This window comes from Harpia harpyja, chromosome 11 (genome assembly GCF_026419915.1).
Source record: "Harpia harpyja isolate bHarHar1 chromosome 11, bHarHar1 primary haplotype, whole genome shotgun sequence".
NCBI classification, from domain to species: domain Eukaryota; kingdom Metazoa; phylum Chordata; class Aves; order Accipitriformes; family Accipitridae; genus Harpia; species Harpia harpyja.
The window spans coordinates 26,684,933-26,709,224 of record NC_068950.1 but is presented as its reverse complement, the minus strand read 5'-3'; the positions used below and the strand labels follow the sequence as shown (position 1 = coordinate 26,709,224).

The window sequence follows — 24,292 nt, the reverse complement described above, 5'->3', positions numbered from 1 at the left end:
TTGAAAGTATTATTCCACAGATAGTTCACCAAAGTATCTTAAGTTTCTGCGTGGACATGCCGTAAGGAATATGCTGCAGAGTGACTACAAAGATAAATGCACTGATGAGAATAAAACTGCCTTGCATGATAATATTCTCTTAATGGTTAGAACAGAGTAGTGAGAACTGGGGAGTCTAGTCTTCTGTAATCCAGTTGAAATTGTATTTTCTGAGAATTTGACTGTTGTGTGCTAAATTTTGCTATCTGTAATATTTAACTTTTTCCTAGGTAATATTTGTAAAGCAATAATCATGTGATGAAAGGGGACACATAATAGTAAAGTAGCATTGCTACACTTCATTAGTAATAGAAAATTGTTGCTGTTTGTTTAGATACACTTTTCAGAGTTTTAACTTTTTTTTTTAACATGCTTTTTTCAAATGCAGCATGTGTATCTTCACCTCGTGAGCAGTAAGAGGGTTTACACATTGAAGTCCTGGGCAGACCTGCATACTTACTTTATAAGGGGCCCCTGTCTGAATTCTATCAAACTGTGCTGCAATATCCAAGGCAAGAATAGATGAATGGAACTAAAATAGGGTTTTTTTTAGTGACATTAAATATTTGGAGATAATAATGATGGATTGTTATATGTTAGAGAATCTACTCAGCATGAGCATCTGTTCAGTGTGTATGTTTCTGTACATCTGGAGTTCTTTTTGTGATGGTCGTAAAGTGTACAAATAACATTAACATAGAATATTTAACAGAATGTATCTGGTTATTGTCATCTTGGGTTTTTGTGCAGTTAAATTGAATATGTAGTGCATTTGCTTTGATGGTAATGGCTCACGGAGCTTTGAAGATTGGTGGATGGTTGATAATGAAGTTCTTGGCTTAGTGAGTAGAGACAAGTGAACCTCTGTGATTGGCACTCTGAAGTGGCTTCCTTGGAAATTAATTAAAGAGTTTGTGCTGTCTCTTTAAAAAAATTAGGAAGGATGTTTTTCAACTTTTGATGCACATTCTGTCTTTCAAACCTCTGTGAACCCCTTAATAGCAGTTGGCAGAAAAAGAGTTTGAATACCATGTCAGAACATTTTCAGTCTGTAAAACCAGTCTAGCCATCTGTTTCTCACCTCTTGATAAATATTTAAAGCAGAAATTTTGCTGAGGGCTTTTGTGCTAAGATTTCATGATTAAAAAAAAAGGCTATAGAAGATTTAATGATACTATTGTTGTGAGCTCCTTGGGGCCAGAAGCACACTATCTTTTATAATTAAGAAACCACTGGCACTGAGAATACTATTTTAGAAATGAGTTACGTTGGACCAAAGAAAGATCAAAGTATATTTGGTGATGTGCTCTTTTTAATCTTTCCATAAACAAAATTAATTCCGTGCCAAAACCCAAGTTTTATTTACAAAAATATTAAATAATTTTCAGTTGCATCAGTAGTTTTTCCAAAGCTGTAAAAAATTTTCTTATGCTTTCGATGCCTGTTTCAGACATTGCTTCTTTTTTGTATTAAAATCATATATTCTCTTTTTGTAGAAGAAGATAAATCGCATGGTGATATTGTCTAATCTTAAAAGTTGCCAAGTTTAATTATACGGAAAACATCCACAGAATGTAAATATCAAAAAGTGAACTTCAGAAAGTAGCTAAGTATTATGTAGCATATTTCTGTTGTAATAATTTTCTGTATTTTGTAGCTTAGAAAATTTGATTTTTTTTTTGTTTTTTAGCTAAATAAAAGGTTTTTTTCAAAGCAGTTTGAAACTGAGAAACCTTTCTCTACAATTAATATAACCGTGTGGTTATGTAGTCACTAGCATTGTTAATACTAGTAAATCATTTTTTAAATGGTTAAAAAAACATTGAAAGTAATTCTAAATATCAAACCATATCCCACATGGAAGTTCTGTGCTTTTGAATCTTAATCTTCCATAAACTCATTTTCCAGTGTGCTAACATATACTGCATTAAAGGCGATAGTCTATTTAATATGTAGATGTGTTTTTTCCCAGATTGCTCCTTCAACTTAACCCAAAGATTGCAAGCAGTACTTTGTATGGATTCTCTTTCCATTCAGTGTTCTTTCTGTTGTGGCCTGCAAATGTGTGCAAGGAATGTGTCTTGTGGCTAAAGTGTGAAATTACAGAGTTTTCCAGATGCATGGGATGGCCATACATTTCCTCTTGTCCAGGGTAGGATACTGGATAAAATGCTTAACCTCTGTGAGGTTACAATCTTTCACAAGGAGTATTGTCCAGCTTATCTCATCCTTGTGAAGACCTCTGAGATTTCCAAATAGAAAGTTATGTAAGGATCAAGTACCTGATTGTTGAATGTGTAGTTACTTCAGGCTCCTGAATGAAAACAATTGTATTGAGTTTTGGTTAGAAATAATGTTTGTCTGTATTTTTCCAGCAATTGTCTGGTTCATAAACATCTGACGTTTTTACTGATTTTTCCAGGAAGGCGTGAGTCATTGTCTTGAGACTTTATCAGTTTGATTTTGATGTTGAACGTAATTTAATTTAAGAATGCATACGTTTTTGTGCCCTTGAGTATCTGTTTAGAAAGTATTTTTTCAGTTTTGAAAACAGTTTATCACGTGATATCTATTAAAATGGCATCTGTTTTTATTTATGGCCCCACTTGTAGATGTACTTGGAAATGTATATGCTCTTCAAGGAGGTTTGTACAAACATACATGGGACTTTACTAATCTGGAAATGCTGAACACTGGAATAATATTTCTGTCTTTTTAAAAATGTGTGTAGGGTCCTTATTCGTAATACAAAATCTGAGAGTTGCCTATATCAAGATTCTAAATTCTCCAGCTGGCAGTTTGATTTCCTGAGTGAGAATAGCAGGAAGTTGTTTGAGATTGCAAGATCTTTTATCTCAACCAAGCAGAGGATTTCTTTAAAGATGTATCTGTCAAAATAATGGTCCTTTGGAACAGCAAATCTGTCAGAACTTGGGATGGAGAAAAGCATGAGTAGAGAAAAGTCTGTTGTCAATGGATGGAGAAAAGCATGAGCAGAGAAAAGTCTGTTGTCAATGTGTTCAGTTTCTGTTCTTGGTGAGGGATGTCCAAGTAGGTATGATTTGTGCTTTGAACAGTTTGCAAGTAAATACTGGAAGACAGAAGGTTTGTGTTAATGCTTGTGTAGAGTTGTCACTGATGCTATAGACCTACTGAAATAAGTCTAAAATGTCTAAAGTTCATTTGTGTATTTAAATTAGTTCTTATACTGGATTGATCTGGGTGAGACCCTCTATTATTAATACAGTGGTTGAATACTTCAGTCCTTACATTTGCAGAGCGGTTTTTTAGCATGCTTGGTGTAAAGCTAGTAATTGAATAATGCAGGGGTTTTCTGGGTTTTGTTTTTTGTTTGTTTGGTTGGGTTTTTTTTTTTTGTGGAGGGGAAGCTCTTTAACACATTTCAGATTAAATTTTCATTGTTCATAGCCACATGTGCATACTTTTTCAGCAGCTTGAATTCTTTTTGGTAGAAAAAGAATTCCACAAAGTCCAGATATGTTCAGCTTTTTCCTTGTGTTGGTGAACAAATTGTCCAGTGAAAGCTGAAATTCCAATCAGCTTGTTTCATTTTGCCCCTAGTGAGTTTACGTACCCCAGTCCCAGTGCTCTCTTGGCAGAAAGTTTAGAGGTTTGTCTTCGGATGCATGTCAGTGCTTCAGCTGGATCGGAGGAGAAGGAAAAAAAAGTATTATAATAATGAAAACTTTCTGGTTTTCATTAAAATGCGGACCCGCTACACTTACTTTGTTTATGGAATTATCTGCAATAAATTTGTTAGTCTGAGTTGCTGTTTTTTCTCAGCTACAAGCTCTATTCCAAGAGGAGAGTTGCAGCAGTATTGTATTTCCTGCTAGGTGACAAGAACAAGAAAGGGTTTCATTTCAGGTGTAGTTATTTTTCTGTTAATTTCAATCATATTGAAGTTTGAAATAGTTACATATGAGATTCATTAATACCTTTTCTTTGATTTTTTTCTTTAGTCAGAACTCTGCTTCTGCTTTGTCATTTACAATAAAAAGGGCATTAGACTGCTAAAACTGCTTTCTGGGATTGTGGTTTGTATGTTTGTACCTAGTTTTGTTACTTTTTACATCTTTCAAAGGAGAAGTGCAGTCTTACAGTGAGCTAAAAAGCTAATATTGCAAGGCCTGAATTTTTCTTGGGCTTTGCTGTGGAACTGTTGTGTGGTCTTGGGCAAGTAAACTTTTTTGTCTCCATTAGTTGAGTTGTAAAATTGGAATAAAGTTTGGGTGTTTTTTTTTTTTTTAAATCAAATTAATATTGTAACAGTACCTGCATTTGTACAATACGTCAACATTCTTTAGTGTGTAAGTGCAAAGCAATATAGTGTTTTAAAATGTTAGAAGCAAAACACAAAAAGCAAGAAATTCTAGTAACTTGTCCTGATTCTGTGATCAGACTGTCTACTTGCAGTAACCATTTAAAACTCTTCAATGGGTAAAAACTGCTGTATACTAACAAGAAAATTCACCATTTTATCATAGTATCTGTTCATGTAATGCTTACGTTTAGCAAGTATTTGTTTAGGAGGCAGATACTGTGCAAATTACTTCTCATTGGCTGGTACACGAGAAATAGTACAACATGCTTTTTTTGTAGTTCCATATGAAGTAAACAATATTTTTGCAGCATTGTGCAAGGAAATGACATCCACCTGATTTGATTTTGGAGTGTTACTTAAGTACTGAAGAAATTCTGAAATATGAAAGCAATTGCTCTGGAGAGTTGAGAGGCAGTCGTACTTTTGGCATGCGTCAGGGAACCAGATGTTGAGTGAGGGTGATGAAGATGGGTGTGCCTTTTGGATCTTTGTCTGCTTTGTAAATCCTTTGGAAAGACAGCATTTGATTGCTGGATTCTTTCTCATGATGGGTGCCCAACTCAAGTGGATGTAAAAACCTCACTTTGTAAATTCTGGTTGACAGAGTAATTGAGGGAGTTTTCTTTGGATGTGGGTATGCTTCTTACATACTTTGTTTTTCCCCTAGATGCTTAATTTCTTTCAAAGAAGGTAAATAATGTTTTACTTTTCTAATGATGTTTTCAAATAAGCATTTGCTCTAGGTGGCATAGGGTTTTCTTGTGGCTGTGAGTAGGAAAATAATTGATATGTGTGAACCCAAGACAATACCTGCGCAGCTGGCTTTCTCTGCAGCAGAGGAATATTCTGGTAGAGGAAATTGTAATGTTTCTAATGCCCAACACTTCCCCCCCCCCCCGTAAGTGGATAAATTGTTCCTTTTTCAGCTGTCTGTAATGACATCTAATTGTCCTGCAATATTTTCCCTTATTTACGTGAAGACAGTCACAATTAGAGGAGTGTATTTTATGTTTGTATTTATTTAGTGCCTAGAACCATTACTCACATAGCGGGCTTGTGTTGTTCTGGATTCCACACAAACACAGAGTATAAAGACCATCCCCAATTCAGTTAACTTTCAATTCCAGCAGAAGATGGGTCATTTACTGATCATGCCAAATGACAGACTTGTGCAAAACTCAATATTGTTCAGCATGATGGGCAGTGATCTCAACTGCAGCATCGTAACTGTTTCTATTGGTAAGCCTTGCAAGCAAAGGGTAGCAGTGGGGTGGACCTTTGTCATGTTTGCAGGGGATTAGCACATAAGCAACCTAAGAGAATGCAGGAAATACTTGTTGAAATGTACAAGGGCGCGTTGGAGTCTCATGAAAAGCAAACAGTAATCCTTTGTTATAATGAGGTAACAGAGCTGGAACGAGCCAGCAATGCTCTTGAAAGTGAGGTTAAGCAGCTAATGTTTGATGCAAGAGAGAAGGATGCAAAGAGACAGGGAGAGATAACATTCATGAAACGTATGTGGGTGAAATGATAATCTCTCAATATCAGAGACTAGGATGTTGCCGTAATTGAGAAACGAGATGGATAAAGAATGGATAAAGAGTGCAGTTATTGGAATGGTTAGAAAGAGCCTGTTTAAAAAAAAAAAAAAAAAAAAAAAGGATGTAGAAATTGTTAACAGCTCTTAGGATAGAACATAGATTTGAAATTCAGGAAAGAAGTCAAATGCTCAAGTGAAAGAAAAGTTAAAGGTTAAGACCCTAGTTTATGAAAGGTACAAAGCAATAAAGTGCAGTAGCTGATGAGAGATGATGCACCTTATCTGCATTTTAATGAAACGTGTTATCTTAGTTTTTCTCTGAAAATAAGTTCAAATTTGTGATTAGTAAATGGAAAACTCTATGCAGGTCCATTAATGAGGACTGAAAAAACAATTTTGTTCTGAAGAGTCAAGTATGGGTTCCCTCATCCCTTTTAGATCTACTTTTATTTAGACCCTAATAGTGCAGATACTTGTCTATATATTTAATTTTACCAATATTTGCTCATTTTATGATCAAATGTCTCACAGGATCAGTGTAACTCATTAATGTGCTTGACAGTAAGCTTTGTATACCAGGAACTTTTCAGAGCAGATTTTTTCGAGAGGGAGTAATTGCAAAGCTGATGAAATCTGCAGATACTCTAGTGATATTGCAGTACTAAGGCATTCTTCAAGGTAACCTTACAGGACAGTCTTCCATTTTTCACCCTGCCCAGCCCCTCCAATGTGTTTGTGTGGTAAAATGTGCAGTATATCCCAAGTTACCGCTTCGCATCTAAGCTTCCTGGCTCTACCTGTAGATTGTAGTTGCTGCGCTGCATTATTTATATCAGCAAAAATTACTGATGTTTTGTTAATTTTTTAAAATTATTTAATGGGATCTCTTTTCAGGCTTATGAGCTTTGACTGCTTTAAACTGGGATTTAGTAGAACAGTTATATAGATTAGTACTTGGATTTTATGAATGGTGAAAATTTTACTCTCAAATGATTTAGAATTAATCCAATTAAAAGTTTTATCTTCATAACTATGTTTTTTATTATCTGGGAAATTTGCTAAACGGTGGATGATGACATTTGAGATCTGTGCAATATGGTCAAGAAGGTGTTACAAATTTGGAGGAGGGGAAGAAAAGGATGAACTTCTGTTGCAAAGTTCTTTGGCATGTTGTAATAAAATGGGAAAAAACAGACTGGAATATCTGGTTAGGTTTCAGCTGAGAAGATGGCATGTTTAGAAGAGGAAAAATTAGTTTCTTGAAAATAAATAGTAACTTAGCAGGAAAATCCAAATGCCTGGGATTTTTCTACTTCAGAAGTAATGGAGGGGAATGTACAGTTCCATGAAACTTAAATAGAAATGTCACCATGTGAGGCAAGCCAGGCAATTTTGTGAAGTATCCTGACTCTTTGGCACGATACTCAAATATTTACTCCTGTAGCAAGAGGTGTGGTGGTCTGATTAAGTCTTTAGATTGAGACTAAGAAAATAGGCATTGTGGGTTATTTGTTTTGGTTTAGCTCGATTGCTGCTTTGTTCTGTAAAAGCTGCAAGGCCTTTTGTGTTCCTTGTCGTGTTGTCATTCCTGCTGAAGTATTGCATTCGTATAACCTAGATTTTCTAACCTATCTCTCTGAGTTTGAGGCTTCGTTAATATTAAGTAGCTTTTTCCTGACTGATCTGTCTCTAATAAAATGTGCAACTTCTTTCCAAAATGGCTTTTTAAGAAACATTTTTGCTTTGGTACTGCTGCTAGGGAGTGTAATGATTATTGCTTTCCAGGAACAATGTTGCAGTACCTCGGGAGCCAGCATAGCACGATAGATGCAAGTGTGATTCCCCGAGTTTCAGCTTTATCTTCTGCATTCCTGAGAGGGAAGTAGTGAGGTAGGAGTAGTTGTGTGTAACTAAGAGGTTTTTATTGGACGAAGCATCCAATCAGTGGATTGGAATTGGAGTCTTGTAAAACCAGGAACTGGCTCTGTATGTTAAAACCTTAGTAGGGTGCAAACAAAAACGATGGCAGGCTGAGTGTACTAGCTGCTCTTTGTGTTTGGATGGCTTAGCACCCAGTGACTTTAAATAACTTCGGTTCTGAGGGCACGTCATTTAGTTTCACTGAAACTTCACTAGTTGAACAGAAGTCATTTTCTTAGAGGTTTAAAATAAAGTCTTAAAGATGAGATGCCAGTGGTATTTATGCTTAGTAATTCTTAGATAAAACATTTTTCCATGTTCTGTCTGGTTTATATTGCAAGGCTGTAATTGTGAGCTGTGTAACGAATGCATCTTGACATCATTTGTATAAAATGCCTTGCAATTTTTGAGAAACTATGAAATCAACTGAAGGTGGTAGTACTGAATGGCCAACATTCATGCTTTTTTCAATAATGAGATACAATGGAATATCAGTGCTTCAAATACAAGTTTCAACCTTGAGTTTTAATTCTGAAAGGAGAGCTGTTGTTTCTTCTTTATACAGACCTCAGGTGGGAGTACTGCTTTTAGTTTATCTATACTGGATGCTGGGAAACTGAGAACAGTGAATTTCTAACAAAGACCTTATATGTAAATGTTTCTTATGATCTTGATAGACTATTTGTGGTACTTTGTACTTAGTATTTCAAACTTTTTTCATGCAGGCATAATCAGATCGTTAGTCAAACCTGAAGCTTGTGGCTTTCATGAGTGTTTTTATTCATTAGGTCATTGGAAAAGAGGCTTAATTTTTTGCTGACTTCTGTTCATTTGTGGGAAGAGGATCATGCTCCTGTATCTCCAGGTTAATCTGACAGTTGTTTGGATGTTGCCTGTGATACTTTCAGGACTGGTATCAGTTACTCTGTTAGGAAGACAGTATAGCTTTCCATAATGTTGTTTCTTCCATTGTTAATTCCTCTTACTCCTTAATAATTTCAGTGAATTTATAGGTGACATTCCAGTAATTAATTTCACTGCATGTCTATTGTAGAATACTTTCTCTTCAGTTCAGGTTATATATTTTTTTCATTAAACATTGAGGAACGACTGATGCATATTTTTAAACTTCTGTAAATTTTTGTCTTGTTGGTCACTATAATGAAATACAAAGGAAAGACAGAACACTTGCAGGCTTCACCTGTCCTAAAGCAGTCAACGTAAAACAATGTTTCATATGATGTAAAGGGGGTTTGTTCTTTAAGTAAGATGGTGAGTTTTAAAGTGTTTCTTCAAGACCACTTGGCAAATTTTTCATTTATTTACAGTTGATTTCAGTTATCTCAAAGTAGTACAGTATGCAGTTTAACCTCATTGCAAGAAATCTTTATTTTTTTGAGATGTTACTGTATTTTGTAGAGTGGTGGTGAGGACCCTTGAAAAATCTAAATAAAAAATCTCTATGTTCCTGTCATAAGTAAAGGGTTTGAGGCTTTGCTTGAAGTTGGATCCCTTATCTTTCAATATTCTCTGCCACTAAACAAGCTAGTGCAATAGTAAATTTGTACCAGGAAATGGCACCCTAACATGTTAAGCATTTTTTTTCCCCATGAGATTCTGCTTTCCTTTTTCCTGAAAACAATATCATTTTCTCTTCACTTTCTCAAAGTTCCTAACAATTTACTTGCTCTTTTTTAGTTTGTTTAGACTATCTTCTTTATGTTTTTTTTTATTCATAAGCTTTTATCTCTTCAGAGTTACAACTCATTCAGTTGCTTCAACAGCATTAGTTTCTGTCTTCTGCTTAGTATTAACTTCTGTTTTATGAGGAAAGTAGAAGAAAAAAGAGCATGGCAAGTTAACAAGAAGTACCAGTTATGTAAAGCTATTTGTAAGAAGGTCATCTTCTGGGGTACAACAAGCTTCCTGATGTGTGCAGTTTTCTTCTGGGCTTTGTATGAGCTGTGGTTTATCATCGCTGTTTTATGGTATAAAACATCTGCAACATCTTAAAAAGGTGTTACCGAAAGCTTTCACGTTAATGTTTCAGCAGGCTTTCATAATCAGTATTGCCATATGAGAACATTTTTCAGTAGCTGTCATTGCTTTAACTTTTTTGTGTGGAAACAATGGTAGATATGTTTTATATAGTGCTTAAATGTGCAGTTTATGAGTTTATCTTTTGGCTTTAAACCTTAAGGACAGTATATGGAAAGATATTTCCAGTAAGGCCTTATTTAATACTAGCTGACACAGAAAGTAGTACAGCTCATCCAATTACATTCATCTAGCTGGAAACAGTTTACTGTTTCAGCTGCAAGTAGTTAATTTGCATTACTTTTGGTATGCTGTTTTACCATACATTAATATTAGGAATCCTAAGTTACTTCTTGAGGAAAAACACCTTTATTCAGTATTTTCTCCATGATTTTATGTGCCTGATTTCACCTCAGTATTTGTGTACTAGTTGTGCATTTATTGATGTTGTGGCCCAGTTTTATTGCTGTTTGATATTCTGCTGTAGTTACTGGGAATCTGCTTGTTTCCATTTGAGTTCTTTATGTATTACACCCGTTTTATTGCAAAAAAATTATTATTAGTTTACACATTATAGTTGTAAAAATGAATAGAGTTGTTTCGAAGTGTCCTGGGTTCAGCTGGGATAGAGTTAATTTTCACAGGAACCTGGGAGGGGGCATAGCCGGGACAGCTGACGTGAACTAGCTAAGGAGCTATTCCATACCATGTGACATCATGCTCGGTATATAAATGGGGAGCGGGCCGGGGGGTGCACTCTCGGCTTTGGGGGAAGTGGCGGGGCGTCGGGTTGCGGGTGGTGAGCAGTTGCACTGTGCATCACTCCTTTTGTCTATTCTTTTACTAGTACCGTTGTTGTTGTTGTAACTTCTCTTCTTGTGTTGTCCCAGTAAATTGTCCTTATCTCAACCCTCGAGGTTCCGTTTTTGTTTTTTTTTTTTTTTCCTTTTCTCCTTTCTGATTCTCCTCCCCATCCCACCGGAGGGGGGCGGGAGGAGTGAGCGAGTGGCTGCCTGGTCCTTTGTTACCGGCTGGGCTGAAACCACGACACTAAGATACACAGGTTCAGAAATCAGAGATGACTATGCAAATGTATTGTGTAATCTCTCCAGTTGTTTGTTGAAATGGGGAAAACTATTTCACAGCATGGTGAAAAACGTTTTTAACATTTTAGTTTGTTGAATTTGGAATCCTTGATGTGAGATGTTTGCAGTAGTCATGAGCAGCAAAGTCCCACATCAATCAAAACATTTCATATAGGCTTAGTTAAAAGTGCGATTATTAAGATACTAGTATATTGTATCTCAGCATGATTTTAAAATGCAAGTAGAACAAATGAAACTAATGATGGTGACAACCATAAAGATGGATGCTGAGAACCATAGCAGTTTAGAGAGTGTTAAATTATTTTTAAATTGCTCTCTTGTTACTAGTGATTGCCTCTATGAACTGGATGATACATTTGATTGTTGTGTGAATGATCCGGTTTGTGGAATGCTAGAGATTGATGTATTTATTGTGGGTTTGTGCTACTGTGTATTCCTGAGAGGCATAAAAATTTTGGATTGTTTGTATGTAACAAAACACCATGCCCCCCCCCCACTTTAATTTTACTATCAGGAGTGGATTTTTAATTGTAACAGGTTGATATCAAATGAGTATTTCCAGCCTAATGGACTAATGCAAAATGTGTATTAATGCTGGGCACATCTCATGTGAGTTGGTTCCTGCATATGTGTAATCTAATTTGAAAACTGAGTTTTTAAAAATTACAGTAAAACCAAGTCCAATATAACTTTCAGAGCTGAAAATAAATTTTATTACAGTATAGGTTTTCTTTTTGCAGTTTAAGAAATGCCAAGAATTAACCTGTGTTTCGTGCCATTATTATCAGGGTCGCGTTCATTTAAATGACTTGGGCTAAAATGTAGTTCTCTGGATGACTTCTTTAGATAGGAAGATCAAATTGTAAGCAGTATTCTCTCTTTTCTGTTTTTCTCTCCCTGTATAAAACTTTCTAGATTGTACAAGGTTATTTTAAATTAGCAGAAGAGTGAAGTTGCTTCAGAGTAACAAAATGGAAGAAACCTAGCATTCTGAAGTAAAAACTTTGTATTGAGGATTTAATTGCTAAAGAGATGTTTCAGGATGCTGTGGGCAGATTAAGATAAGAATATATTCTTGACTAGTTACTTGATTCATTATTGCTACCTTTGTTTCAGTTTATTGTATTTATCAGTTAAATATTTTCTTTATGCTTTTTTATGATATGAAGACAAATTTTGCTGTCACAGTAAACCTCGTGGTTTTTTTTAACATGCGTTGCCTGTTCTGCTCTTGTAGAAGTATAATAATTTTGCTTATTGTTATCAAGCGTTTTAAAGCATCTGGGAAATAAATCCTTCATGTGACTGTTTTGTGATGTGATATATGTGACACAGAACAACATTAAAAATTTAGTCAAATATATTTTGATAAATGATCTTCTGAACATATAAAATATTTAGTATTTATCTGAGACTCATGGGGACAATAATTACAACTAAAAAACATTTATGACAGTGTTCTCCTCCTTCGCAGGAGTGATATGTAGTTGTGTTTAAACTCTACTCTTGAGATTTTCTTGCTTCCTTCCCAAAACATTCTCTTCAGAAAAGATGGGTGGCTGGGGAGTGTCTTTAATTTCCCATTATATGTTAAAGATGCATTGAATTCAGGTATTGACACAGATAAGAAAATGACTAATTAAATTTTATTTTGGTTTTATTTGTTTTCTTTCTAAAAGTTAGGCATAGTTTTACACATTGATATGTAGTTATTTATGAAATTAAAAAAGAGATACTTAGGGAAAAGGCACTTCTCTTGCATTTTTTTCTACCACAAAATCCTGATGTGTTTTTGATTACAAATTGGCAGGCTTTAATCACTTGTTTGAAAATGTTTTTGCTAGGATATAAAGTGTTAAGGCTCCCCAGATATAAAACATTGATTTTCAGTGGGTTTTTAATCAAGCTCATAACATTAAAAACAAAGTTAGAACTCCCATATGTAATTAGATGGTTTCAGTTTTATAGTCAATGTAATAAGAAAAGACATAACAGTTTTATTCAGTGTAAAATAAATGGTTTTGTGGTTTTGTCATTATTTCATGTTTTATTCAATATTTGAGGCTGTTCCTCAGAATTTATGTAGCATTTTATGACAGTTCCTAGAACATTGATTATTTACTGAGATTTATCACTTATTGTTTAATATTTTGCTATTTTAATTCCTTGAGGACTTAGTGAAATAAGTACTTAGTAAAGACATGAGTAGCACTTCATGTTGAAGATTTGAAATTACAAATAGTTGGGTTTTCCATATAGGACATAAAGAACATGATATGGCAGTGACATACAATACAGGAGAGGTTCCATGTCTTAAGGTGAGAAAAAGACTGTGCCACTTTGTGTAGTAAGGAGTGTTAGTTTTATAGGGTTCTTTGGTTAGAAATGGATTTTGAAAGGGAAATATTGTGATTCATAGTGAATTACTGTGCTGGTCTGCAATTGAATTTTCAACTACATCTCCAGTATATTGTTGAGCGCTTTTTTTTACTGTTTTGCTCTTTATTATTTCTGATTTGGTAATACTGAAAAGTCATTAGGAAAGAAACCTACTAATTATTTATTACAGTAGTGGTTTTTCTGTGGCTGTCATTAGTGGAACTGCTGCTTTGCATGGAGTATAGAATTAACACAGTGCTTAAAATGTTGCTGTTAAATTGGTTTCCCAAAGTGTTTCTTGATTAGGGCAGAGAGAAGGTTCTCAGTATCTACCTATTGAGTAAACAGTGAAGTTATGTCAGTAGGGTAAATTGTGCCAAAGATGCTTGAAGAATGAATTAAAAGGGGAGTGGTAGATGGACAGGAGATGAAAAAATTAGATTAGAAGATGATTAAAAAGATGATGCTGAGAAATTATGAGAGAGGAAAAAGTGGCCAAGATGCTTCTGTTTCAGTCACTAGATTTGATGCTTGTTTATCTATACCTTTCTGATCTCCACTGTGTTTCAGTGTGAATACCCTTGTGTTTTTATTAGTTTAGTCAGGAAGGAAATAATTGCAGAAGGTAGGCTCCTGCTGAAGTACCTTTTATTTTCTACACTGGCTGTTTGATTGGCTCTCAAAAAGAAATTGGCTCTTAAAAAAGAAATGGACGCGGTCTGGTGTCAGTTTTGCCAGATGTGACCCTGTGGTTCCATGTTTACTTCTGTCCTGAACATGAGTACTATTTTTCTTGCTTCAGAAATATTTGCACTGATTATGCTATAGATTTGCTTTCAGTATTGAGCTCCTACAGTGGTGTGGAATATATTTATGGAGCCCATTGTCTTTTTAATACTGATGTAATTGCTATGCTGGTTTACAGAAACAGTATGAAATGGAGCTGTTTTGAGTTTGGGCTTTGTATGTTCTGGAAAGAATGAGAAACATAGCTTTGACAGTTTAAAAATGTGGGGGTTTTTTTCAGTACACTGAAGTTTGTACTCAGCTTTTCTATATGCAATTTCAATGTCCAATTACGCTGTAATAGGGGGTTTTTACCATTTAAAAAATGTAACTTTTCTAATGGAAGTGCATATGCTTATGGTTAAATTACATCACTGATCATTTCCCTTGTCATTTAAGGTATTTGGGAAGGAAAAATAGCTTCTTAATCTGGAAGGGGAACAGTATGTGTTTGATCTTGCAAAGAAAGTACATTTCTACTAGAAAAAAGTTTTATGAATAATTTTACTGTTATTCTTACAATACAGGTTATGATTCTGAAGTCTATGGTGAAATATAAGAGGACTTTACTGTATATTTCTAGGCTCATATCTTTAATACTGAGACAAACCGATACACGGGAGAATTGTGTTACATTTTAACGTTATCTGAATCACAAAACCTTGAAAGATTCCATAGTTTTGAAGATGCCAGTAGTAACATCTGGTTTTAGTTTAAATTCTTTATTCAGTTATGTTAATGTTACTACGAATTTTGCTGTGAAAACAATGAGTGCCGTAGATTCCGTTTCAAATAGAGGATGATTTTTGTGGGTTTGGGGTGGTGTTTTTTTTTTTTTTTTTGTAGGTTTGGGGTTTTTGTTGTTGTTTGGGGTTTTTTTTTTTTGGTTGTGGTAGTGTTTGTGTTTTGGTTTGGCGTGGGTTTTTGGGGTTTTTTTTCTTTTATTTTCTTTTTTTTTTCCCCCGATCCCCAGGGTGTTATCTTTATCTGAAATGAAGTTCCAAAGAGGATGGGAAGCCTCTAATTTACTGCCATGTTATTTCCTGTTAAGTATATGGATCTGGTTTTACAAGGAATTTTGGAAAGCATTTACTGTTGTTTGCAAGGTATTTGTGAAGGGGAAAAGATGTGGCTTGTATATTCATTCTCTTGAACACTAAAATACTCACAGGTGATTCTAAGGGAATACTTCTAAGGGAAGTTCGCCTTAGAGTAGGACTTTTTACAGAGAAATCCCCTAATCTTTTGAGTTGACAAAAACAAACAGCATATGGTGAATCAGTTAACAGGCGAGCCTTCCAGTTCTGTGACTGTTTACCTAACCAGTCCCCAGGAATCTCTGATCTTCTGAAGTATTGAACAGTGTCTGCTCCCATTTAATGGGGAGTTTGCTCAGAACAGACTCCGTGGTGATTAATTCTGTTAATACTTGCAGCCTTTCATAAACAACAAAAGACTGGTGATTCAGTTCAATAAAATTGAAGAGCTGATCAGAACACCTGTGTATGGGTATCTTACTTGAGCGATTTAGAAGAGCAAGCATTTGTTGACAATCTGTATAGCACAGTTGTATCTTTTGAATACCAATAGCAACAAATGTAAGGTATATGCCTTCATCTTAAATCTATCTGATGGGAGCTGGTAATAGCACTAGGAAATGTCTTCTTACATTCCTGTTGCATTCACTGTATGTTCCTACATTAGGAATAGAGAGAGTAGTTGAAATAGCTTATCAGAGCTATGCTTAATAAGGAGATTCTGTCTGGATCTCTGTGTCTGTGTTTAAAGGTAGAAGATTCACATTTACCAGAAGTTCCAATATGTATTATTTCAGTACCAAGTTCTTGTAGGTTTACTGGGTATTTTAATTACACTTAACTGTGAGCAGTGATCTAAAAGTTAACACCAGGATATGTTTGTTTTATTCCTGTCTTGTAAGTTTTATGAGTTCATCATTTACTCCAGTTACTGTTTAGAAATAATGCTGTGAAATATATTTTGTTTAATGAACTGTTGACTTGAGTTTAATATTCTAAATGATGTGCATCTTTATTAAATACATATTAGGAAAGTTATAAGGGATATACCTTGCTCTGTGTGTGTTGAAACAGTGAAGTTCTGCTGCTCATACTCAGTGGCTGGATTCTGTATAGATATTTTTATACTATGTTTTTCCTAATTGTCAGAATGATAAACAGTATGATTCAAGCCATACCAAACAGGTTTTTTTCTTTCTACTTATTCCACTGAGATAAGGCTTAAATGTGCATCTTTAAATGTGAAACACACCAAATTTGTCTGCATGGGATGCGCGCCACCCTACTTGTTAAACACATTATGGTTTTTAAGTCAGTTACAAATGGTACCCTCAGAACGGTCTGCATAAGAGCAGATAAATATAGGGAAGTGATATTTGGATGACAGGGAAGTTGATACTGTCTCTGCTTTTTTTCCTCCCCAGCTGGCAGAAAGTACTTCCTTGTTTTAAATTTGTATCGTTTGCTATCACAGTCATCTTGGCTTTTTGCTGAATTCAGAGTTATGACTGTTACAGTTCTGAACTAGAGTATAGTCTACAGTATAGACTCTTAAGTTATACGCAGACTAATAGTTATTTTACTTATGTGACATTTCAATTCAGTAAAACTCACTAAATAGTGCAGTGTAAGCTGGGTTTTATGGTAGTGCAACTGGACATACTGCAGTGCAGTAATAGAGGGTTGTGCATGTACACGTAAGGGATGGAGATGTAACTTGATAAGCAATGACTGTCCTGCAAAGCAGCGGATGTGGGCTCATTGCAACAGAATGAGCAGCAAAGCTGATGGAACTTGTTTTCTTCTGAATTTGTGATGTAGGGCATCTAGGTGTTTTGTAATAATATTCCATTTGCAAAAGCTTTACCTTTCCCCTATTGTCTCCTCTGTACCTCTCCCCTTGTCATTATACCTCCAGGATAATAACCTTCTACTCTCAGGGAACCATTTTGCTTTGTAACATCGATACCACTCCCTTCTTTTCTTGAGCACACCGTTTTAAGTTCACTCCCATAGTGTATGGAGAGGAAAAAAGCAGTGCATACTCTGCTTGTTAGATGCTATGCCAGACTGGCCAGAGCAGGAACTTAACCCTATTCTGAAGAAGTTAGCAGAAGGTAAGATGTCTTTCCTGCTTCTACAAGTTTTTAGAAAACAGATCCTTTAGAATGCAAAAATAGGTTAAGTCACATATGCAAGAACTGGAGAGTGTCAGGGCTGCCTGCTCATTCGGTCTCCTGTATATGCATTTTTAATGATATTGTGGAAGTATCTGTCATTTGTAGAGAGGTATTTAAAAGTTTTTGAAGTTTCCAGTAGTTCCACCAGTGGATTGTTTAGTCATACACTAAAATATTCACCTTGTACATTGCGTGTCAAACCATGTAATAGTCTTTTTTAACTGAAGAACGAAATGATTCTTTATACGATTTTCAAAAATAAAAACCTTGCAGCATTGTTTTGCAAGCCAGATACTTTGTTCTTGCAGATTTTCTGCAGGCTAACGTTAGTTGTGCAGTAAATGCACTGGTTTTGTAGGGAACTTCTGCTTCACATGAGGCCTTGCGTGGCTACTGGTCATACAGCGAATTCAGTGTTCTGCTTTATTGATGTACAGCCCCACTGCTTTGTACTCTGTTATTCCAGTGTTGCTGTGAAGGTGGGATTTTCCTCAGGTATTCTTATAATGAGCAACAGCATTTCTAAGCATTGTACAAACAGTAATATTTTTTTACTGCGATGCATCATATCATACTTACTTCATTTATGGTTAAACTTAAAGTCTTCCTCGCTCCTTTTGCAACTGACATAACTAGGACTAAAATCCACTTATGCTTCTGTCTCTTTATTATCAGTGTTCAACCACTCCTAGAAGTGCCTGCTTTCTGGCTTGGCTATGGTGAAAATAAGATTTCTTGGTGTTTAGGGGAATGGACATAATTATGTCCTTTGTATTTACAAGGCAAGTGTAGTACTGTCCCTGTGTTAGTGGCAACTATTTTAATCCAGTAATGCTTGAAAACATTTATATGATTTGTGATCTACTATTGTCTTGGACAGAGCTGTTTGAAAATGGTCTGATGTGTGTTAAAGTGGGAATTAAGCTTAAAGTAGAACTAAGTGGAGATTTACTGTTTCAGAATTAAGCTTTGGTTCAAATGCAAGTAAGACTCAAATATTTTAAAGATCTCTATAAAGACCATATGTGAAAAAAATCTGGTTAAGTGGGTTTTTTGGTTTTTTTGTTTTTTTTTTTGTTGTTTGTTTTTTTTTTTAAACAAATTTCCTCCCAATTAAAAGTTTAATGAGATTAAGGGGCTATTTGAAAGCTAAGTGAGTGGATTCTGATCCAGTTTTCAAAGTAGGATTTCCTGGTATATATTTTATGTATGCTTGTATTTTACAAGCAGGGGTGTATGGTTAGTGATACCTGCTTCATATGTGTGTGTGTTTATATTTTTCTCAAGTGGTGATGGTAAGGAAGTCCATTCTGTTTGCTTGGGACAGAGTATCATACCTCCTTACTAACTTGTAGGTGAAGGTGTTAAATTAAAGCTGATACATACCCACAACAACCAACCCTCTTCATTGACAAGCACAATGTGTAGAGGCTGTGATGGGCAGCAGAGAGGAAGGATGCCTGTAACCATGTTCTGGCTACTACACACTGTGGTGGTAGAACTTCCTGAGGAGGAGACAGTCCATTTAGGAAACTGCCCTCCCTGCGGAGTGAGGCAGGCGGTGAGCCTGCCAGGGGAAGACAGAGCTGGAGTCCCCCAAGAGAAACAGAAAGCAGAGCCATAGGTAAACTTGTGAAGAATTTGATTTTTCTTTACTTAAGTTTGCATCCTGATACAGTGAGGTAAATACACTGTTTTAGTTCATATGAACGTGTCCATCAATTAACTGAAGAATTCTGGAGGTGCTTCATAAGCTGGACAAAATAGTGGTTGTTGAGATGTCCTCTGTGGCAGTGTGTTCCTTTCTTGTCTTAACATTGGTGTTCAGTGTCCCAGCTATGAGCTGTTGCCATTAATTTACTCTGCTGGTAGAAAACTAACATTGTTAAAATCTAATGGTTAGTCCAGCTGATAGATTCAGTGGCATGGGTGAACTGGAGTGCACACCTGTAATTTCTAATGCCAGTCTCTAATGTCTTTCAGCTGATCTGCTGATCTCCAGATGCAGAACTTGATTCTGTTGTGGTTCTGGCTGTTAATTCCAAAAGCAGTCACTAATGTTTCTACTACTGTTCTGTCTGTGGTAGATTCCTGCACTTTCCTGGAAAGTAAATGTGTCTGTCACACCTCTGAAGTTGTTAGCTGCCAAACAAGACACCCTCTCCTGCCAGACCTGACTTTCCATCAAAAGTTTCCAAAGTAGTTCCTTTGCTGCTGGTCTAAGGAGATCTTTAAAGAGAAGAGCATAGACTTTGTCTTTCTCTTCCTCAATTGTGGCTCTCCATTTTTAGCTTCACTATAGAAACCCAACTTGCTGTATACATTATCTTACAGCATGGCTAGATCTCCAGTGGTTCAGTACTACTTTTAAAGTTGTTCACTCACTTTATCATGCAAACATTTCTCTAATCGTACACATTGACTTTTTAAAATCAAAGTTGGCAGTGCTATTGCTTTTTAGGAATGTATACAAAAGTTTAACAGATAAATGGATTTTTTCATACTGTATTCATGCCATGAATATATTATTTCTTTATTCCTTAGAGTGAAGTAGTCTTTCATCCAGCTAAAATTAATTTTTTAATTCCCGTTGTTTTCCCTTTGCATATTAAGCACTTCAAGTCTGCATTTCTAGCAGTTTCTCACTTAAGTATTTTAAAGGGACAAGATACAGTTTACTGTTAACACCAGTGTCTTAATTTCTGCAAGCAAAATAGCTCCAACAACAACTTGTTTTCAGAAGTTCTTTTTAGGAATTATTTTTCCCTTTCATGTCTCCAAAAGACTAGTAGATTGTCTTCATACTGTCCTGCTTGTACAGTCTACACTGAACTTTTGTTTTAATATGAAATTAAAATGTGAGGTACTGTTTAGTTTATGTATATGCACCTGTAACTTTTTTTTTTCATCTTGATCTCTGAGTGCCTCTGCTTTATTTCCAGTGTAGCTATGGCTTTTGATGTTGCTGCTCTGAACCTTCTCATTGATATTTAATCTTCTAGTGTATAAAATGCTGAGCCTTTAAGTTTGCTCACAGCTACATTTTTTCCACTCTTACTTTGATACATAGATTGTTTGAGAGAGGAATGAGGTACAATTTGTAGGTTAGTCTGGAAGCTACATGCAGAACTCATAGAAAGCAGAAAAGCAAGACACTTTCTGTTTTGTTCTTGATATAGAAACAGCTCGTTGTTAGTTTTTGGATGTAAAACAGGATGTTTAAAAAAAAAACCAAACTACTGTTTAGCTGGAAACAGTTCTTGTCTGCCTGTTAGGAAGAAGTACATTGCAGTTGCAAGAAAAAAAGACCAGAAGACCAAATTGATAATTATAAAAACAATCAGGCAGGAAGAGAGGGAAGTAGTAATCAGTGCAGACAGTAAAACAGAAGAGCTATTATCCTAGGATAGAAAAGGAAGCAGGAATGCATAAAGATAGAGACAAAAAGTAGAAGACAAAAACAATTAGGCACTGAAGAGGTTTCAAAGATCAGAAAAACTGAAATGTATTGTCAGAAGTAGATTAGTGTAACATACTCTAATTAAAATACAATTTTATAATCTAATTTGTCCTGAAGACAGATAGGGAAAGGTATATTATACTATACTGGTAACTTCTCATTAATATATTTATGTTCGATTATGGTTCCCGTAATTTTTAATGTAGCACATGAAGTAGTTCTTTGTACAAACACTGCAAGTTGTTTTTGGTTTTTTTAAATAAATGAATTTACCTGGAGTCATCTCATTCATGTAAAATGTTGAATCATTTGAACTTAATTCAAGGCCTTGATCTTTATTTAAAAAAAAAAAAAGAAAAAGAAAAGAAAAAAGCAAGCTGCATAATGTTTCATGGATACACTTCAGATATTTCAGGAGAAGAGTTTGATAAAATCTTAATATGTGAAGTAGTCACTTTATAATGTTTTGTAACTTAAAATACTTGAATAGAGTTGCGTTTTTTTGTCTTCTGCAGTACTGCTGATACAGGAAGGATGGACATTATGCAGAATTTAACCTATCATTTAAATTTATCCGTAATTCAGGTTCATTTGAGAAACTCTCATGGGCTTTAATTGAGTAAACAACTGCTATGATTGATGTTGAGTTACATAATCAGCCACGTTTTCTCAGTTGGATTACTGTGGACTTGCAGGTGTGTGGTTAAGTAATTTGTTGCTTTTCCTAAAATGATAATAAAATACACCATTTCTATCCACAGTTGCACTGGGGCTTTTTTGATGCCAAATATTTTGGGTTTTTTTCCCTGAACAAGACCTGATTCTTGCTTTTCTGTGCTCTGAACGCTTTCTTCGTGGAATCTCATTAGGGCATAGTATATTTTTCCTTATACCAGGCTGCATAAGTGTTAAGAATTTAGAGAGCAAAATACGGGATTGAGCTTTTAATCTCCCACTCACTCAATTGGAATTTTAGACTGGCGAAGCTATGCAGCCTGGAGAACAAAGAATTGGGGAAAAAACTAATCTTGTGCCAGTGCTTCAAAACTGCAAATAAGATCACTTGAGTAACTGTGGACTAAAATTGTGGTCAGATAAAAGTATGGAAAAAATGATGTACGGTTGAGTCAAAAGACAGTAAAATGATGGTAGCATAATTAATGCAAAGTGTCACAATTTTAAATAAAATGTTTTATTAAATAATATATTTTAAATATATTGCAGATTTAATTAATTATAGTAATTAGTTGAGAGAGGTTGCTTAAACTTGTAAGTTGATGTAGTTCTGTGTTTAATATGATTCTTAAGGCTTTCAACCGTGTTGTCTGGAGATCTTCAAGATGGAGGTAAGTGAAATGGAGACTAATCAGCAATTTTATGTTGATGCAGTAAACTAGAGTTTATTGTAAAGGAATAATTTCGTAAAAACAGAATTTTTTTTAACAGAATTTGATACCACAATCCTAGCTTTTCATGCAAGTAGAAATGCTTTCCAAAGTTGATGAAAGCTGGGAACATTAAGTCCTTAAAAATCTCAGTCTGGTTTAATGCCTTTTAAATAAAACTGCTATATAAAACAGTGTCTGGACTAGCTACTGATAGCTTTAGGAAGACTAAAGGTTTGGTATTTGTGCTGTAGCATTCCCTCCATGCTCATCCCTCTGAAGAGATCCTCCATGTTTTTCTCTTTATTGGTTCTTGAGGCTTGTTTGGGGGGGAAAAACAGGTGTCTGTAAGAGGGGGGAAGCAAATCTTGAGTTTAACCCAGGAAAGGCTTTTTTTCTTTGGCACAGATTTGATTCAGCTTGGCTCCTTGCTTTGATGCTTCAGCTGCTATTGTAAAGCTTCCTGATATGTGCAAAAATCGAAGTTTTAGAACTGCATACCTGAAGTATTTGTAACATTGATCTGTGGTTCCAGTAAATAATCTGGAATTAGAATTTAGGGAGGTAACATTTCTTTTGGAATAGTCTATGTTGACCTATTATAAACTTTTTGTGAAGTGTCAGATTTGTTTGTTTACCATGTAGAGAATTTGGACTACATTCCAGCTTTTGAGTGGGCAGTTTCTACTTGGGGCCACCATCCCTTAGCTGACGTGAATCAGTTCAATAATAGTCAGCTGCAGTTTTAATAAAGTTTTTTACAAAAATTGCATGTTCAGCTGCTAAGGGGTGTGGGGAGTTACTAGACAAACAGCAATATGTATTTGCCTTGGAATATTGCTGAGAACATACTTTGCTATCAAGGTAGTGGATAGCCAGATATTGTAGGGTGTGCTCTTTTTTTTTTAATTGCCTTTTGCTGAGCTTTAGTTGATGCAGTTTTCACATTTCTTATAAAGGGGCCAGCCAAATTAATACACTGATATATTTATTTTTAAATTCCAGGCTTAAAGTTTATTGGAACTATTTGGTCCATTTTCTCCTCTGTACAGTATTGCCTGACGTTTGTGCTTCCCGCCCCGCTCCTTCCAGATACTACTTGGCTTGTATCTCACTGCATTAATATGATTTCCTTTGTAGTAGTGTGGAAGACTTTCTGCTTGTGTTCCTGGATGAAAAGGATTGCTTAATCAAGGCCCAGAGCTCAAACATGGATGCTTCTGGAGAAGAGTTGAAAGGACCACGAGTAAATTTGTGATTCATCTCTAGAAGCCTTTCTGAAAAGGCCATTTCTTTCTGCTTATTCATTGATGTTGCCTTTATCTTTTGCCCATTTATCTCAGTGTCATAACTGAGCAGTGTAAGGTGATTTTTGTGACTGTGGACTTTTATTCACTCGTTTATTGTTTATAGAGAATTTAAAAAATTGTGAAGCTGATGAGTTTGCTTAATATATTTTCTTTATCTGTTAATCGAGAGCTCTGTTCTACAGTACATGCATGACTTACAGAGAACTTAAGAGGCATTGTCAGTAATTTAATCCAAGGAATCAATGTTTTTGTGAGAGTTTATTATAGTGTTTTTGTTTTGAATACAAATTTACAAATCATCTGTACATTATTTTTTAGGCATCCGACTTTGGTCATTCATAAGCCGGTCTTCAAAAAATGCTTGGGTACTTCTTGAAAGTTTTGGTTTTTTTTATCCTTCATACTGTATGCTTCATTCTAAGACAATGCATAACATAATTCCTGACCAAAAAATGGCAGTGAACAAACCGATGTTGTGAAGCCGTCTCACTCTTCAAAAGAGTGGGCACGTACTACTACTTTTTTGTTAATTCCAGTAAATGTGGGCTAATGGCCGACTAAATTAGGATTTCTGGTATTTATCTAGGAGATCATTAATGCATCCATGAGTAGTTTCATAGATGTCAATAATGGTGGAGGAGCTGGATTAACATAAAGGTCTGCAGAGCGATGAAGTTACTAATGGGTTTTAATTTTTTTTCTTACACGGGATTTACTCCATTCAGGTTGTTCTGTTATGTTCTATGCATGTTCCTCATACAGGGAGGG

At 35.4% G+C, this 24,292-nt stretch overlaps 1 protein-coding gene across 5 annotated transcripts in view; it reads left to right on the top strand.

The window, feature by feature from the left end:
- FNBP1L (formin binding protein 1 like) overlaps positions 1 to 24,292 on the top strand; it is a 61,520-nt gene that overhangs the window by 3,989 nt on the left and 33,239 nt on the right. For 4 of the 5 annotated variants that reach the window (XM_052801544.1, XM_052801543.1, XM_052801541.1 and 1 more), the window contains exon 1: positions 21,447 to 21,524. The exons of the other annotated variant lie outside the window; for it this stretch is intronic. In XM_052801544.1, the coding sequence (XP_052657504.1) occupies positions 21,462 to 21,524 (63 nt within the window). In that variant the 5' untranslated portion in view covers positions 21,447 to 21,461. Of the gene's footprint in view, positions 1 to 21,446; positions 21,525 to 24,292 lie in introns of those variants that run through there. 5 annotated transcript variants of the gene reach the window in all.